The sequence below is a fragment of the Oncorhynchus nerka genome, linkage group LG9a (assembly GCF_034236695.1).
Source record: "Oncorhynchus nerka isolate Pitt River linkage group LG9a, Oner_Uvic_2.0, whole genome shotgun sequence".
Lineage (NCBI taxonomy): Eukaryota > Metazoa > Chordata > Actinopteri > Salmoniformes > Salmonidae > Oncorhynchus > Oncorhynchus nerka.
Window position 1 is genome coordinate 62,123,887 of NC_088404.1, and position 18,669 is coordinate 62,142,555.

Consider the following 18,669-nt stretch of genomic DNA (forward strand, 5'->3'; position numbering starts at 1 on the left):
TGGCCGCCTTTCCTTCCAGTTCTCTGCTGCCTGTGACTGGAACGAATTGCAAAAATCGTTGAAGTTGGAGTCTTTTATCTCCCTCACCAACTTTAAACATCTGCTATCTGAGCAGCTAACCGATCGCTGCAGCTGTACATAGTCTATCGGTAAATAGCCCACCCAATTTACCTACCTCATCCCCATACTGTTTTTATTTATGTACTTTTCTGCTCTTTTGCACACCAGTATATCTTCCTGCACATGACCATCTGATAATTTATCACTCCAGTGTTAATCTGCTAAATTGTAATTATTCGCCTACCTGCTCATGCCTTTTGCACACAATGTACTGTATATAGACTCTTTTTTAAACATTTTTGCTACTGTGTTATTGACTTGTTTGTTGTTTACTCCATGTGTTGTCTGTTCACACTGCTATGCTTTATCTTGGCCAGGTCGCAGTTGTAAATGATAACTTGTTCTCAACTAGCCTACCTGGTTGAATAAAGGTGAAATAAAAAAATTTAAAAAGTGTTTTCCAGACATGGCAGATTTATCTGGATAATTTGTTGAGAATTTCTGCAGCACCTCTCTTGGCCGTATGAAATCAAAAAGAGCTACTTGTGATTATTATTAATATATTTATTTAAATCACAGCTCTTGGTAGAAAAGTCTGCTGCCCTCAGTCACAACCAGCTCATTATTTTTGTAGACTTTTTAAGTTAGATCTTCAACGCTCGTCCGCTCTTACATTGCTCCTCCTTTTTCTTCTTCCTTATCCTCCTCTTCCCCCTTCTCCTTCTCCTCCCCCTCCTCCTTTATTTTTTATGAATATATCTATTAGTGTGTGAGACTGATTCTAGATGACACTAAAGACCTCAGATCAACCCCTTTAGATTTTCCAACTCTGTCTCAATCTCTGTTTTCTTCCACGGTGTATTCGTTATCATCTCCCTCCTTCTTTACCCTGTTCCAATTCACCTTTCTCTCCCTGTTCTGTTTCTTTAGAGGAACATTCTCTCTTCCTCCCGCCTTCCACTGTCACAAGCCCAGTCTCTTTTTTCTTTGTCCATCTCTCACTCCCTCTTGCTGTCATTGTATTAATCTCCTCTCTCCTCTGTCTTTTCCAACCATCTACTTCTCTCTCTCCTCCTCCTATTTCACTCACTCTTTAACTGTATCTTCTCTGTGTGTGTGTGTGTGTGTGTGTGTGTGTGTGTGTGTGTGTGTGTGTGTGTGTGTGTGTGTGTGTGTGTGTCTCCCCCTTCCCCAGGACTGCTTCTCCATGGCTAACATGTCGTGGTACGGTGGCGCCAGCGTCCAGAACCAGAGCTGGCCAATCAACGAGCAGAATGTCACCATGCAGCCGTTCACTGTTAGCAACCTCAGGGACAACCCGTCTGGCTTTGGCTCAGTCCTCGAACGCTACTTCCTGGGCTCGTCAGGTAAGGGGTCTTCGCCTTGACAACGAGCGCAATATCTGGTCCGTCGGCTTAATAACGGGTGCAGAATGAGAATGTTGAGCCAGATTGATTTAGCTACAAGTTGCCCCTATTCACTTATACAGGGTTAGATATGTTTTCCATCCCCTAATGGTTATGGTTAGGACAGGGGAAGAGATATCTGATTCTACATCTGTGGTTATTGGTGACTTGATAGTCACAGGGACAGGGGAAAGCCCTGTCGTTGTTCTTTTGTTGACTTACTGTATCACTTACAGGCCTACGGGACACATGCTCTGTAAATAGAGTGTAACACAATACAGGTTGTCCCTGGGTTTATTCATTGAGAGATTATACTACAAAAGGCAGGAAAACCACCACATTTACATGAACTCCTAGGGATGCAGCACTAATTGCCTTTTATTTCTATTATTAGAAGCAACAGATTACTTTATTGGAAAGGTTATTTTGGGGGGGGTGTTGGTTTTATCGGGATAGGAGTATGGGGAATGCCATGCTAGTGGTCCCAGCCGGATGTAAATGTGTGTGTGTGATGAGGGGTATTGCAATGACCCCCGGGGACTATGGACTACCACGCCTGCTATGTGTGGCATGTGTGACAGGGCTTCTGAGCTCCAAACCCAGTCTCTGCTTAAAGTGAGCCATATGTAAATACAAACAAACACACACAAACACACACACACACACACACACACACACACATAAACACACACACAATGAGAATAGGGTACAAAATACAAAGACATCTTAATGCAGTGTCTGTGAGTCAAGGTTTGTTTGTGTACGTGTGTGTCTGAGTTTGTGTGTATGTGTGTGTACGTGCTCACGCGTGTGTGTGTGTGTGTGTGTACACATGTGTGAGTGAGAGAGTGTACCATGACTGTGTGTGTTTGTTGGAGCTAAAACATGCTAATCTTTGTCCCAGACAGCTTTGCCAGTCCAGATCAGAGCATGGGGCAATGCATCAACTAAAAGCCATAATTATCATCATGTGATACAAACAAAAGCCCTTTGTGATTCATCACACCATTGTTTCCCCACTCACACACACACACACACACAAACACACACACACACAGTCTTATATAACACAGTAGCAGGGGCTTAACTGTCACATGACTTAAATCTCTTCTCCACCTTCTGAGAGGGCAGCAGTAATGTCCAGGACCTTTTAACCCACTATCTATCACTGTGCTTTGAAGACAAATAACAAAAGTGCTCTGGGCTGAAGCTACTGCCGCTATCTCTGGGCATAGCAAAGCTGATCCCCAACCATGCCAGACATGCTAATGTGATACTAATGCTAACATTTTGCAGGTAATATTTCCTTATTCAAAAATGTAGTGCCAGTTTCCCAGACACAGATTAAGCCTAGTCCTGGATTAAAAAGCTCCACTGAAAGCGCTTTTCAAATCAAATTGTATTGGTCACATACACATATTTAGCAGATGTGATTGATTGTGGGTGTAGTGAAATGCTTGTGTTCCTAGCTCCAACAGTGCAGTAATATATAACAATTCACAACAATTACACACAAATCTAGAAGCAAATAATGGAATTAAGAAATATACAAATATTAGGATGAGCAATGTCGGAGTGGCATTGACTAAAATACAGTAGAATAGAATTACAGTCACACCTGCTTCCTCTCTCCCTCCCTGGCACTCGAGTGCAACAGGCTGCCCTGCATTACTCACTCCTGACACCATCATCACACACACCTGCTTAACTCGTCACGCGCATCAGCGACCATTTGGACTCACCTGGACTCAATCACCTGTATTATTTCCTTCCCTATATTTGTCTGTCCCCCAGCTCTGCTCCCCGCTTCCGCATTGATTGTCGTATGTCTCTGTTTTACCCGGTTCTGATGCTGTTCCTGTCCTCTTCCATGTCTGTGTAAATTAAATGTTCACTCTCTGTACCTGCTTCTCATCTCCAGCGTTGGTTCTTACAGAATACAGTATATACATATGAAATTAGTAAAGCAGTATGTAAACATTATTAAAGTGACTAGTGTTCCATTATTCAAGTCACCAGTGATTCCATGACTATGTACTGTATATAGGTCAGCAGCCTCTAAGGTGCAGGGTTGAGTAACCGGATGGTAGCTGGCTAGTGATGGCTGTTTAACAGTCTGATGGCCTTGAGATAGAAGCTGTTTTTCAGTCTCTTGTTCCAGCTTTGATGCACTTGTACTGACCTCGCCTTCTGGATGATAGCGGAGTGAACAGGCCGTGGCTCAGGTGGTTGATGTCCTTGATGATATTTTTGGCCTGCTTCTGACATCGGGTGCTGTAGGTGTCATGGAGGGCAGGCAGTGTGCCCCCGGTGATGCGTTAGGTAGACCGCACCACCCTCTGGAGAGCCCTGCGGTTTCAGTCAGTGAAGTTGCTGTACCAGGCGAGGATACCGCCCGACAGGATGCTCTCAATTGTGAATCTGTATAATTTTGTGAGGGTCTTAGGGGCCAAGACAAATTTCTTCAGCCTCCTGAGGTTGAAGAGGCGCTATTGTGCCTTCTTCACCACACTGTCTGTGTGAGTGGACCATTTCAGATTGTCAGTGATGTGTATGCCGAGGAACTTGAAGCTTTCCACCTTCTCCACTGTGGTCCTGTCAATGTGGATGGGGCGTGCTCCTTCGGCTTTTTCCTGAAGTCCACTATCAGGTCCTTCGTTTTGTTGACGTTGAGGGAGAGGTTATTTTCCCTGGCACCACTTCGCCAGGGACCTCACCTCCTCCCTGTAGGCTGTCTCGTCATTGTCGGTAATCAAGCCCACTTCTGTTGTGTCGTCTGCAAACTTCATGATTGAGTTGGAGGCGTATGTAGTCACGCAGTCATGGGTGAACAGGGAGTACAGGAGGGGGCTGTGTATGCACCCTTGTGGGGCCCCTGTGTTGAGGATCAATGAAGTGGAGGTGTTGTTTCCTACCTTCACCACCTGGGGGCAGCCCGTCAGAAAGTCCAGGACCCAGTTGCACAGGGCGGAGTTCAGACCCAGGGACTCGAGCTTGATGATGAGCTTGGAGAGTACTATGGTGTTGAAGGCTGAGCTATAGTCAATGAACAGCATCCTTACATAGGTATTCCTCTTGTCCAGATGGGATTTGGCGGTGTACAGTGCAATGGCGATTGCATCATAAGCAAATAGGGGCGGTAAGCAAATTGAAGTGGGTCTAGGGTGTCAGTTAAGGTAGAAGTGATATGATCCTTAACTAGCCTCTCAAAGTTCTTCATGATGACAGATGTGAGTGCTATGGGGTAATAGTCATTTAGTTCAGTTACCTTTGCTTACTTGGGTACAGGAACAATGGTGGACATCTTGAAGCAAGTGGGGACAGCAGACTGGGATAGGGAGTGATTGAATATGCCCTTAAACACTCTAGCCAGCTGGTTTGAGGACGCCGCCAAGGATGTCTTCTGGGCTGGCAGCTTTGTGAGGGTTAACATGCTTAAATATCTTCCTCACGTAGGCCAAGGAGAAGGAGAGCCTTGGGAAGGAGAGCCAGTCATTGGGAGCAGTCCGCGTTGATGGCACTGTGTTATCCCTAAATCGGGCGAAGAAGGTGTTTAGCTTGTCTGGGAGCAAGACGTTGGTGTCCGCAATGTGGTTAGTTTTCTCTTTGTAATCCGTGATTGTCTGTAGACCCTGTTACATGTCTTGTGTCTGAGCTGTTGAATTGCGACTCCACTTTGTCTCTGTACTGAGGTTTTGCCTGTTTGATTGCCTTATGGAGGGAATAACTACACTGTTTGTATTCAACCGTATTCCCAGTCACCTTGCCATGGTTAAATGCAGTGCTTCGCGCTTTCAGTTTAGCGCAAATGCCGCCATTTATCTACGGTTTCTGGTTTTGGTCGGTTTTAATAGTCACAGTGGGAACGATATCCCCTATACACTTCCTGATGAACTCAGTCACTGTGTCATTGTATACATCAATGATATTATCCAAGGCTACACGGAACATATCCCAGTCCACGTGATCAAAACAATCTTGAAGCATGGATTCCAATTGGTCAGACCAGCATTGAATAGACCTTTGCATGGGTACTTCCTGTTTTAGTTTCTGCCTATAGGAAGGGTGGAGAAAAATGCAGACATTATCTGATTTGCTGAAGGGAGGGCGAAGGACCTTGTAGGCATCCCAGAAGAGAGAATAGAGTCCGTGTGTTTAAAGGACTTCGGTATCATTTTCCTCTAATTTGCTGTGTTAAAATCCCAAGCAACAATAAATGCGGCTTCAGGATATGTGGTTTCCAGTTTGCATAAAGTCCAGTGTAGGTCCTTGAGGGCCGTCGTGGTATCGGCTTGAGGGGCAATATACACGGCTGTGACTATAACCAAAGATAATTCTCTTGGGAGGTAATACGGTCGGCATTTGATTGTGAGGTATTCTAGGCCGGGTGAAAAAAAGGACTTGAGTTTCTGTATGTTATCACAATTACACCATGATTGGTTAATCATGAAACATACACTACCGCCCTTCTTCTTCCCGGAGAGATCTTTATTCTTGTCTGTGCGATGTACTGAGAACCCAGCTGGCTGTATGGACAAGGACACTATATCCGGAGAGAGCCATGATTCCGTGAAACAGAGTATGTTACAGTCCCTGCCTTGAGCTCATCTACATTATTATCAGGAGACTGAACATTAGCGAGTAATATACTTGGAAGCGGTGGATGGTGTGCCCGCCTCCTGAGTCAGACTAGAAGTCCACTCCGAATACCTCTTCTTCGCCGGCTGCGTTTTGGAGCAGCCTCTGGGATAAGTTCAATTGCCCTGGGGGGCCGAACAAAGGATCCAATTCAGGAAAGTCGTATTCCTGGTCGTAGTGCTGGTAAGTCACCGCCGCTCTGATATCCAAAAGTTATATCCAGCTGTATGTAATAACACAAAAAACGTTCTGGGCTAATAGTGTAAGAAATAACACACAAAAAACTAAATATTGCAAAGTTGCTTAGGAGCTAGGAGCAGAGCTGTCATGTCTGTCGGCACCATTTTTCTTTTTAGTCCAGGGCTAGGAAAACGTACCATAACGTATAGAGCCCACGTGGTTCTCTATTCTATTTGTTTTACATTAAATGCATTGTATCCATTTCTTTGGCTCCTTTGTCTCTGCCCTCCATTGAAAATTTGTGATTTTGTAGAGTGAATCCACGGTAACAATGAGCTCAGGTTTCATTGTTCTACTGTATCTACTGAACGTGATAATAGCAGCAGCTGATCAAGCTGAAACGCAGACTGTCTTGGGAAAATCAGTGATCTGTCACTGTAATATTGGTGAAAGCAAAAGGGTGGAAACCATGTTTTTACCTATCCACTCACTTACAGATCAGTGGTCTATCATCTCCAGCTGGCAAAACTGGTAACAATGACATCATGGTCAGATTACATACTGGTTGTATAAAGATGACATCATGGTCAGATTACATACTGGTTGTATAAAGATGACATCATGGTCAGAGTACATACTGGTTGTATAGAGATGTTTTGCTACAAATAACAACCAGAATATGACGTCATTCCCATAATGTCTTGATCTTGTCATTAAAAATACCATCGGTTACATTGTTAAGACCAGAGGGTTGTAATATGGTGTAAGATGTTTACAATCAGACAATGACCTCATTAAGATGTCACACCAAATCCTGATCAGGTAAATTGATCAAATGGTTTTGAGGAAACCGATTGCCTTGAGCCATTTGAGTTGGCAAATGAATCATTTGATTATACTGTACTGTCAATGTTTGAGTAAGCAATGTACTAAGCAAAATGTAAGCAAAGTGTTCCTGTTAGCTGTACTTGAATAAACAACGTAAATGTAACATAACACTATTGATTGAAGCTAACTTAAATTGTGTTGTTGACTTTACTTAAATATACTATGTTATTGACATGTAACCCTTGTCAGTGAAGTTGACGTAAACACAATTGAGTTACGGTCACTTGAACGTGAAAACCTGCTACTTAAATGGTTTAAGGAAACCGATTGCCTTAAACCTATTAAATTAATGTATATGAAACAAAATATCTGTAAAAAACTTGTAAAACAAAGTTACTTTTGTCCTCCGGATAGGGGGTACAAAAAGCACAGCTGATTGTGGGTACTTAGGGACTGGAGTTGGGAAACAATGACATATGCTTACTAATATAACCTGGTACATCAACAGTATATCATTGGTAATAATTGACAAAATATCCACCAGAGAAACATTTGTATATTTTGCCTAAAATCACTTGTGATAAGTGCTGGGCTTGGTTTAATTTGCCTTGGTTTAATTGAACATTTACAAAAAGTCAAACTCTTTGCTACCTTTCAAATACTATTATTATACTTTCAAGGTGTAACAAGTAGTTGATCTTTGAACCAGATCTGATTCCAGCTTTATATGCAGTGCCCTAAAGATCCGAGTCCTCCGTCTTGCCTGTAGCCTAGATCATGACACCTCAGAATGTCAACCAAAGCGTCAGCCATCCTTCCATTCTTTGATGCCCTCTGTCAGTACAATGTCATAAAACAAGGGGTGTGGCGGTCGAGCGCAGAATCGAAGGTGTTCGGCATGTCCTGGTACGTTATTTGCAGAAACTGCATACACCTACATTTGGAAATGACAGACGGCAAAGAACAGTTTTTAGCAATATTATTACAAGTTTGGCACAGCAAAACAATTGTTATATTTGTGTAAAAAAACAGCTGTGGAATTTTACCTTCGACTACCTTCCACCTGTAAAGGAACTCCCTTACAGGTGGGCTGTAGGTGACGTCACAGGGCAAATGTGATCTGCATCAAGGCTATACTTGAGATGATAAGAATAGTCCATCATGTACTGGATTCTGTTTGTCAATGTCTTCTTGAAGGTCTGAGTGTCATGGGGAGAATCTCAATTGCATTTCCTCTCTCTTTGTTTCCATCTCAAAACCCATTGGGTGAGAAGGTCAGAAGGGAGGGAACTCTTACCTCTCGTCCATTGAGTTTTGAAAAGGAGAGAGGATCTGATGACGTCATGTTAGCTATTACGACGTAACGTTAGCCCTGGCATGCCAGTTAGCAGCCTGATTACTAGCTTGACAGATTATGCTTTGAAATTTTACAAATTAACACACATGGTTCAAATGAACAATTAAAAACTTTATACCATTGAGAAAGTATCCACTGTTGCCGGCAATAGTTGATAACAGCTTGCTATGGAGATAATACCGATTTAAGGAATCGGGAATATTTTAAGTTTGAATGCCGTAGGAAAATGAATAGAGTACATGCCAGAGTTGTTGACGATATGTGAAGTTTGCAAATTTGTGGGTTTATGAGATATATCTGAGAGATTTTCAATCTTAAATAATATACAGTAATACAGTGTCGTCCGTAATTATTAGGACAGTGAATGTTGGAAGTCATTTTTCGGAACTTGACAAATGTGCCTTTGGAACGTCAACGTGCATGACGTCAGACGTAATCAAGGTCACACTTGAAAGAGCTTGCATCTAACTAATTTGTTCTATCAAATACACTCAATCTTATTGAGTGCAATCTATAATAACTAATAATTGAGAAATAACTACTGAGTGAATGTGAGTAAATTTTACTTTTAGTAACCTTTTAGTAAATTGTACTTAATTCTTTTAGCAAGATATACTGTTAGGTTTTACAGTGCATGTGCCATGGGGTTTGCCAGCTGGGAAGTCAGAATGCATGTTAAAGATATGGAGAGGCTATGTCATAAATACTCAAAGTTCCAGAATGGAAATCCAAAACCAGTCTAATTGGAATGAATGGCAATAGAGGCATAGGTGATGCATTTCCTGCTTTTACTTATGCAAGATAATAAAAGTAAGGCATGTGATGTATCATAAATGGTGTAATGGAATTAGAGTCAACTTAAAATATTGTAATATAATTATTAATGCAGTTTATACAGGTTTTATACACATTTTCTGTATAAAAAGCCTTTAAAATATATGTAAACAGACCTTAAATGTCTCAGGAAAGTGCTATTATATGATACAACCTCAGTACTTGTTGCATTTGCTACTTGTCTACGTCCTATCATCAACTGATTTGAGCCAGTGTATGCATGTGGATTGACTGCATAGAGGGCTTGCAGTTGACGTATGATGCCTCCTGGCGGCCATGTTGGAAGACCACCGCATTAATTATTCCGGCAACAACAGTTAATCAAGTGGCTACCCCAAACTGCATGATAACAGTGCCTTAAACTAGTTGATCCATTACCACGATCATTTTCTGTGCAGTATTTGGCTGCTCTAACAAGGCAGGAAAGAAAATATGAAAAACACATGTTTACAGATTCCCCGCAATCATGAAACACCATTGGTGACATCAAGAAGATAAGTCTCAGGAACTGTCAGAAATGCGAGAAAAAAAAACATTTTGCCCGTGAAGACCTGAAACCAGACAGCTGTCAGTACAAGGTCTGCTACGATAATTTCATCACTGGTATGTCAAGTCTGTAGTTTAGCTGTTATGCTAAGCAGGTGTTAACAACAACAGTAATTTAGCTACAATTAGCTAGCTAGATAGCTAGCTATTAGTATGTGTCCCAAGAGTCTCAAGTTTTGGGGAAGCAATTTTTTCACCATAAAAATGCACCTTTATACCAATGGATCGCATGCGTCTATCATCACATTTGCAGACTAATTGTATGCCTACTATTCCTAATGTTATGAGTAGATTGGATAGTCATAATTTAGGCTATTAACAAGCGCTTATTGGCAAAGACCTAAAGGCTATACCAGAGACTTTTCTTTCCTTTGTACAGGAAACGTGGCCTTTGATAAAAATGTCAGACTTTTACTACACTTTATATGACTGAAGACATTAGCAGAATATTTTTTTATTTGATGGTAGCCTAGGCCTATTCTGCTGACACTGACAACAGATCAATAAAAATGACTATGTCTTGAATGTAACCATGTAGTCTAGGCCTATGAAAAAGGGTCATGGCTAGAATGGATCTAGCTTTTGTCAAATTAATGTCAAAAGTACATTAACCCTAACTCTTTTCCTTATATTAACCTAATTATCCTAACCTGCTACATTAATTATCCTAGTCTGCAGCGTAAATTACGTTAATTTGACAAAAGATGGATCCCTTCTAGCCATGACCATGAAAAGGGGAGACACAAATTGTGCAATATTAGGTCCATATAGCCTGGAGGAGGACATTATTATCCAAAACAACTCCAGTGACACTGAACCACTCAATCATTTGTTGAGAACTTTATTAGTAAGAGGAGGGGAATTGTATAGACATTACAGCATAGGAAAAATGCCGCAATAGGATAAGACAACTTATCCCATTGTTCCAGCCCAACAATAGATGTAATCTATATATGACACTAAAACACCTGCTGTAATTAAACACAACCAAACAAGAGCCCTGATGGTTTAGGTGACCTAAAGAAGTGATATTCTAACATCAGGTGTGATTTTTATTTGTTTATGTTCTGTTCACCAGCTGACCTTTATCAAGACACCAATGTCAACTGGATTCCCCCTGTGAAGATGAGGTATTCTGCAGCAGCATCAGTTTCTACTTTTACTACGTTGTCCTTTTCCAGATATGAAAGGAGACATCCCTCAATTATACGAGATGGTTGTTATATGCTGTGCTTTGGTTAATCTGAATGATTCTGTTGTGCAAAATGAGTAGAGCACCTTCACCTTGTCTTCATGACCAAATAAACCATATAAATATATAAAATGTCATTTGGAACAACATGTAAAAGACTTGTTAATGATATTGTAAGCTCACTGTACTTTAATAATAGGCTATATTGTTGTATGGGTGAAATTAAAAGTATTTTGTTTGTCATCTCTTAATATATTTAATATAGCCTAAAATGTTAACACATTTAGCATAGATATTATAATTGTTGTGGTAGTCTTAGGCAAACTATTATCACAGTGGCACTTCCAAGTGCCACTCAGACATTCTGGTTGAAAAGTATCTGGAATTGAACTTGGTAGTAGTAGTGTGAATGTTTTAAACCTCTACAGGATCAGTCGATCCACAGGTTTAGCTAACGTAGGCTAATGCTATTATCATGAGGTTGTAAGTAACAAGAAACTTTCCCAGGACATAAACATATCTGATATTGGCAGAAAGCTTAAATTATTTTTAATCTAACTGCACTGTCCAATTTACCATAGCTATTACAGTGAAATAATACCATGCCATTGTTTAAGAAGAGTGCAGTTATGAACTTGAAAATGTATTAATAAACCAATTTGGCACATTTGGGCAGTCTTAATACAACATTTCGAACAGAAATGCAATGGTTCATTGGATCAGTCTAAAACGTTGCACATACATTGCTGCCAACTAGTGGCCAAAATGTAAATTGTACCTGGGCTGGAATAATACAGTATGTCCTTTCTCTTGCATTTCAAAGATGATGGTACAAAAAAATAAACATGTTTTTTCCTTTGTATGATCTTTTACCAGATCTAATGTATTACATTCTCCTACATTAATTTCACATTTCCACAAACTTCAAACTGTTTCCTTTCAAATGGTATCAAGAATATGCCTATCCTTGCTGCAGGGTCTGAGCTACAGGCAGTTGGATTTGGGTATGTAATTTTAGGTGATTTTCTTTTTTTAAAGGGGCTAATCCTTAGAGATTTTAAAGATAAGGATCCCATCACTTCCTGCTTCCAGACATTTCACCAGCTAGATTACAAGGGTTGGATTTGCACTAAACAATTCCTTGTCAGCACAAGGTAACATCAAGTTCTAGTATAATGATTAGTACACTATATATACAAAAGAATGTGGACACCCCTTCAAATTAGTAGATTCGACTATTTCAGCAACAGCCGTTGCTGACAGATGTATAAAATCAAGCACACTGCCATGCAATCTCCATACACAAACATTGGCAGGAGAATGGCCTTACTGAAGGACTCATTGACTTTCAACGTGGCATTGTTATAGGATGCCACCTTTCCAACAAGTCAGTTCGTCAAATTTCGCCCTACTAAAGCTTCCCCGGTCAACTGTAAGTACTGTTATTGTGAAATGGAAACATCTAGGAGCAACAATGGCTCAGCCGCGAAGTGGTAGGCCACACAAGCTCACAGAATGGGACCGCCTAGTGCTGAACCGCTTAGTGCGTAAAAATCATCTGTCGTTGGTTGCAACACTCACGACTGAGTTCCAAACTGCATCTGGAAGCAACGTCAGCACAAGAACTGTTCATCATGAGCTTCAATGGTTTTCCATGGCCAAGCAGGCACACACAAGCCTAAGATCACCATGATTAATGCCAAGCTTCGGTTGGAGTGGTGTAAAGCTATTGGGCTCTGGAGCAGTGGAAACGCGTTCTATGGAGTGATGAATCACCCTTCACCATCTGGCAGTCTGACAGACAACTCTGGGTTTGGCAGATGTCAGGAGAACGCTACCTGCAGACACAGACACAAATGTGAGCAGTTCAGTCATCTGCACCCAATACAGCTAGCCATATTTTTATAGCATACAGTACATATTCTTACCTCTGTTGATTGATATCCATTGAATTGTGTCCATTTTCTGATTTTAGAAAGATTTGCACAAATATGAAAAAATAGATGGTATCTTCATAAAACAAAATCAGTTCAGATCATACAAGGGATAAACCTTACCTTAAATTGAGGAGAACTTCACATTTTTCAGTTAAGTACCTCCACCTGCTGTCCTTTCATATTCAAATCCAAATGTTTCAGTTGGGCAGTTAGGTTCCTACAAGAACCACCACCAACTAAGAGGTTCCTCGATGAACCCCACCTACTATGGGGTTCTTGGAAGAACCTTTTGGCGGCAATTTTCAGTACCATGAACCCTAAGGTTCTTCGAAGAACTTTGAGGAACTTAGAAGAACCCTTGTTGAACCCCTAATTCTTAGAGTGTATGTTAGGCCCTGATCTGGCAATGCCATTTGGCTGTGGGTTACACTAGTTCATTTAGCAGACAAGATTTGCTTAGAATTCTGTGGCATTATTTTATATAATTTTATAGTATGAAGAATACAATTGAACATAACTGAATAAAATAGAAAGGACATTTTCTCCAAACGATTTGAGGGAGTGTGCACATGTGGCTGTTCTGTGTTGAGCGGTTAACAAAAAAACAGGTACTCTTCTATGCTTAACTTAGAGTTATTTATGTAACTTTAGTTGTGATAAAAATGTTGAGTTATATGTTTTGATTTTTAATACATTGTAAGGCTGCATGATGCAACTCTAATGATGATTTGAAAAAAAATCACATGAAAGGCATGAGTTCTGCTTGGTTTTTGTGCAGGCTGGACACACTTCATCAGTCTCTCGTTTACAATTTGACAAGCACTTGATAAGGCCTCAAATTTCCTGGCTGCATCCTCTTTGTGTGGCTATAATCCCCCTAAAATAATCCATGCCTTTTGCGGCCAGTGGCCGTTGTTCCCTTTGGCTGAATGTAATAATTATAATTCCCTTTTCCCCGCTGGGTGCCGAAGCACCTCTCACTTACATGGCTCTCAGTCACATGATCAGTTCTTTCTCACGATTCTGACTAGTCTCCCACTCCCTGCCGCTGAAAAACATCCCTACAGCATGATGCTGCCACCACCATGCTTCACCATATGGATGGTGCCAGGTTTCCTCCAGAAGTGATGCTTGGCATTCAGGTCAAAGAGTTCAATCTTGGTTTCATCAGACCAGAGAATCTTGCTTCTCATGGTCTGAGAGTCTTTGGGTGCCTTTTGGCAAACTCCAAGTGGACTCAAGGAAAAGTCTTGGTGGTTCCAAACTTCTTCCATTTAAGAATGATGGAGGCCACTGTGTTCTTGGGAACCTTCAATGCTTTGGTACCCTTCCTCAGATCTCTGCATCGACGCAATCCTATCTCGGAGCTCTACGTTTAATTCCTTCGACCACATGGCTTGGTTTTTGCACTGATATGCACTCCCAACTGTGGGACCTTATATAGACAGGTGTGTGCCTTTCCAAATCATGTCCAGTCAATTCGAATTTGCTACAGGTGGACTCCAATCACGTTGTAGAAACATTTCAGGGGTGATCAATGGAAACAGGATGCACCTGAGCTCAATTTCGAGTCGCATAGGGTCTGAATTAGATGTTGACTGATTATGATTTTTCAACGGCGATAACGATAACGATTATTGGAGGACAAAAAAAAGCCGATACCGATGTCATTGTCCCACACTGGTGCTCTGCTTTTCTCTGCCATCTGTAAAACACACACACAGCTCTGAAGTGACAATGATACTGAAGAGTCTGCTTAGGAGACAAATACTCTCAACTGTTTGAATAAAAATAGAGTTTAAGTTACCTGTGATGAATGTTGAAAACAAAAACTGTAATTTCTATATGCAGGAAATCCTATTTTAATAATGGACATGGTAAGAATTGACTACCAAAGTACGAGTCATAATTCCCATGACACCTTATTGCAAAATCTGAAAAGCGGTTCCTTCATTCATTTATTCCATAGGATATTTTTAGATTCACTTAAAATAAGGTCTGTGTTTCGTGTAGGCTTACACCACATTGCCAATTTTATAACTGTGTCGATATCCATAGGACAAGGTAACTCTGATCAATATTGGCTAAATATAAGCAAAGATCTTTTTTATTTGAAGAGTTGATTTATGAAAATATTTTGACAAACGTTACTTTATCCTAGTGAGATTTACACAAGTATCAAAAAGCTGAGGCGGTTTAAGCACGAAACACAGACCTTATTTGAAGTAGATCAAGACATTCTGTATGGAAGACATGAACGGTAAAATAACGAAGGAACCCCTTTCAAGTTCAGCCGCAAGTTATTACAGGAATTATAACGTGTCGACTATTTCTCTCAAAACCATATACCTTTGACTATTACGAGCCTGCTGCTGCCTACCACCCCTCAGTCAGACTGCTCTATCAAATATCAAATCACAGACTTACTATAATAAACACACAGAAATACGAGCCTTAGGTCAAATCCGGAAACTCTCACCTCGAAAACAAAATGTTTATTCCGCTCCATATTTTATGGGTGGCATCCATGAGTCTAAATATTCCTGTTACATTGCACAACCTTCAATGTTATGTCATAATTACGTAAAATTCTGGCAAATTAGTTCGCAAAGAGCCAGGTTGCCCAAACTGTTGCATATACCCTGACTCTGCATGCAATGAACGCAAGAGAAGTGACACAATTTCACCTGGTTAATATTGCCTGCTAACCTGGATTTATTTTAGCTAAATATGCAGGTTTAAAAATATATACTTGTGTTTTGATTTTAAGAAAGGCATTGATTTTATGGTTAAGTACACATTGGTGCAACGACAGTCGTTGATTGATTGTTTTTTGTAAGATAAGTTTAATGCTAGCTAGCAACTTACCTTGGCTTACTGCATTCGCGTAACAGGCGGGCTCCTCGTGAGGCTGGTGGTTAGAGCGTTGGACTAGTTAACTGTAAGGTTGCAAAATTGGATCCCCCGAGCTGACAAGGTAAAAATCTGTCGTTCTGCCTTGTTCCTAGGCCGTGAAAATAAGAATGTGTTCTTAACTGACGTTCCTAGTTAAATAAAGGTGTAAAAAAAATAATAATAATAAAATAGGCAAAATCGGTGCCCAAAAATACCGATTTCCGATTGTTATGAAAACTTGAAATCTGCCCTAATTAATCGGCCATTTCGATTAATCGGTCGACCTCGAGTCTGAATACTTATGTAAGTAAGGTTTATATTTAATACATTTGAATAAAAAAAATGTAAAGCTGTTTTCACTTTGTAATTATGGGGTATTGTGTTTAGATTGCTGAGGATTTTTTTTTAAATGCAATCCATTTTAAAATATAGCTGTAACGTAACAAAATGTGGGAAAAGTCAAAGGGTCTGAATACTTTCTGAAGGCACTGCATTTATGCCAGTTAGGCTCTACACCCATTGTAAAGCAGATTAATATGCTTAATTTTAAGAAGTTATTTGGCCACTTTAGTTGTGATACAAACCTTATCAAAACATATATGCCTATGGGCTAGGCTACATGAGGTGTGCGACTATGATTTGAAAGTTCCAAAGAAAAGCCTGCTCTATTTGCCTTAAGCTGGTGATAATGTCATTCATAAGTGATAGGCTAATATTGTCACCCATCACACTATTCTTGATTTAATAATGTCTTTACATATACTAAATAATATATGTGTGAAATTTGTTTTGATTTAGAATGGACCATTATCATGCACCTGTCTCGAATCAGGGGCAGCGTAAAATAATACATGTATTCTATGCACTTAAATACCGAATAGAGGATGTTTTTCCTGTGGTTCATTTTCATGCCAGCCAGGTAAGCTATACTCCTGTTTAGGAAGGAGGAAGGTTGAGAAATAAATATAGTAGGCCTAGCATACACAACGCTGATGGGATCCTCCTTTTTTTAATAGAGGCTCTGTTTTCTCACACAATTGCATAGCCTAATGAAATGTTGCGCAACATTGAGAGCTCATGGACTCTCATGAAGTGTTTGATTAGATTTTGCATTAGATTTTGCATTAATGTCAGAGTTATAAGAGGGACAATAGAGTTTGGAATACCAGGCAGTTAGCAAGTTTGGTAGGATACTAATGACCATCAGCAGCAACAGAACTTGGAGAAGCCTAATTACGTGACTAAACAGTCACATGGAATTTGACTGACATCATGACTTGTGACCGCCGGTGTGACAGTAATACGGTCACCGTAACAGCCCAAGGTACACATATAATCCATGGTATACAAGGATTTACCCTTATTCTCTTGGGACATTTTGTCACGCCCTGGTCTAAGTATTTTGTGTTTTCTTCATGTATTGGGTCAGGCCAGGGTGTGGCATAGAGTTTTTGTATTGTGGTGTGTTTTGTCTTGGGATTTTGGTATGTGTGTATAGTGGGATTGTAGCTTAGTGGGGTGTTCTAGGAGAGTCTATGGCTGTCTGAAGTGGTTCTCAATCAGAGGCAGGTGTTTACCGTTGTCTCTGATTGGGAACCATATTTAGGCAGCCATATTCTTTGGTTGTATTGTGGGTGATTGTTCTGTGTGTCTTGATGTCCTGGTTAGAGGTTAGGAGACACTTGTATAGGCTGTTTTCGTTTTGTAGTGTTAGTGTTTTGTTGTGTGTTACGTTTATTTATTAAAGATGAATCGCAATAGACACGCTGCAGTTTGGTCCGACTCTCCTTCACCATTAGAAAGCCGTTACAGAATCACCCACCACAGGACCAAGCAGCGTGTCAACAGGCAGGAGCCACAGGAGAAGCAACAGAGGCAGCAGCAGCAGCAGCAGCTACAGTGGGAGAGATTGCACTACCTGGAGAAATGGACATGGGAGGAGGTACTGGACGGTAAAGGACCCTGGGATCAGCCTGGAGATTATTGTCGCCCCAAAGCCGAGCTGAAGGCAGCAAAAGCAGAGAGGCGGCATTATGAGGAGCTAGCACGGCAGAGCGGATGGAAGCCTGAGAGTCAGCCCCAAAAATGTCTTGGGGGGGGGCTCACAGGGAGTATGGCTACGCTAGGTACATTTACATTTAAGTCATTTAGCAGACGCTCTTATCCAGAGTAGGAGACCTACGCTAACTTCCTGTGGTTACCGGGGGGCTAGAGAGACCGGGCAGGCACCTTGTTATGCAGTGGTGCGCACGGTGTCCCCAGTGCGGGTGCATAGGCCGGTGCGGTATATTCCAGCTCCTCGTATCGGCCGGGCTAGAGTGGGCATCGAGCCAGGTAAGGTTGGGCAGGCTCGGTGCTCAAGAGCTTCAGTGCGCCTGCACGGTCCGGTCTATCCAGTACCACCTCCACACCCCAGCCCTCCGGTAGCAGCTCCCCGCACCAGGCTTCCTGTGCGTGTCCTCGGTTCATTACCACCAGTGCCAGCACCACGCATCAGGCCTACAGTGTGTCCCGCCTGTCCGGCGCCGGAGCCTCCCGCCTGTCCGGCGCCTCCCGCCTGTCCGGCGCCGCTTCCGGAGCGTCCCGCCTGTCCGGCGCCGCTGCCGGAGCCTCCCGCCTGTCCGGCGCTGTCAGAGCTACCGCCCCTCATGCCAGAGGCGCCAGAGCCCCTCATTCCAGAGGCACCAGTACTCCTCTGTTCAGCGCAGCCAGAGCTGTCAGCCTGCATGAAGCATCCAGAGCTGTCAGTCTGCCCAGCGCCGTCTGAGCTACCCGTCTGCCCAGCGCCGTCTGAGC

The 18,669-nt window shown here is 41.7% G+C and overlaps 1 protein-coding gene across 1 annotated transcript in view; it reads left to right on the forward strand.

Moving 5' to 3' along the window:
* The window catches only part of si:ch211-236l14.4 (SITS-binding protein), an 84,256-nt gene that overhangs the window by 13,205 nt on the left and 52,382 nt on the right, over positions 1-18,669 (forward strand). Inside the window, exon 2 of the mRNA XM_029668859.2 lies at positions 1,256-1,427. Within this exon, the coding sequence (XP_029524719.1) occupies positions 1,256-1,427 (172 nt within the window). The remainder of the gene's footprint in view (positions 1-1,255; positions 1,428-18,669) is intronic.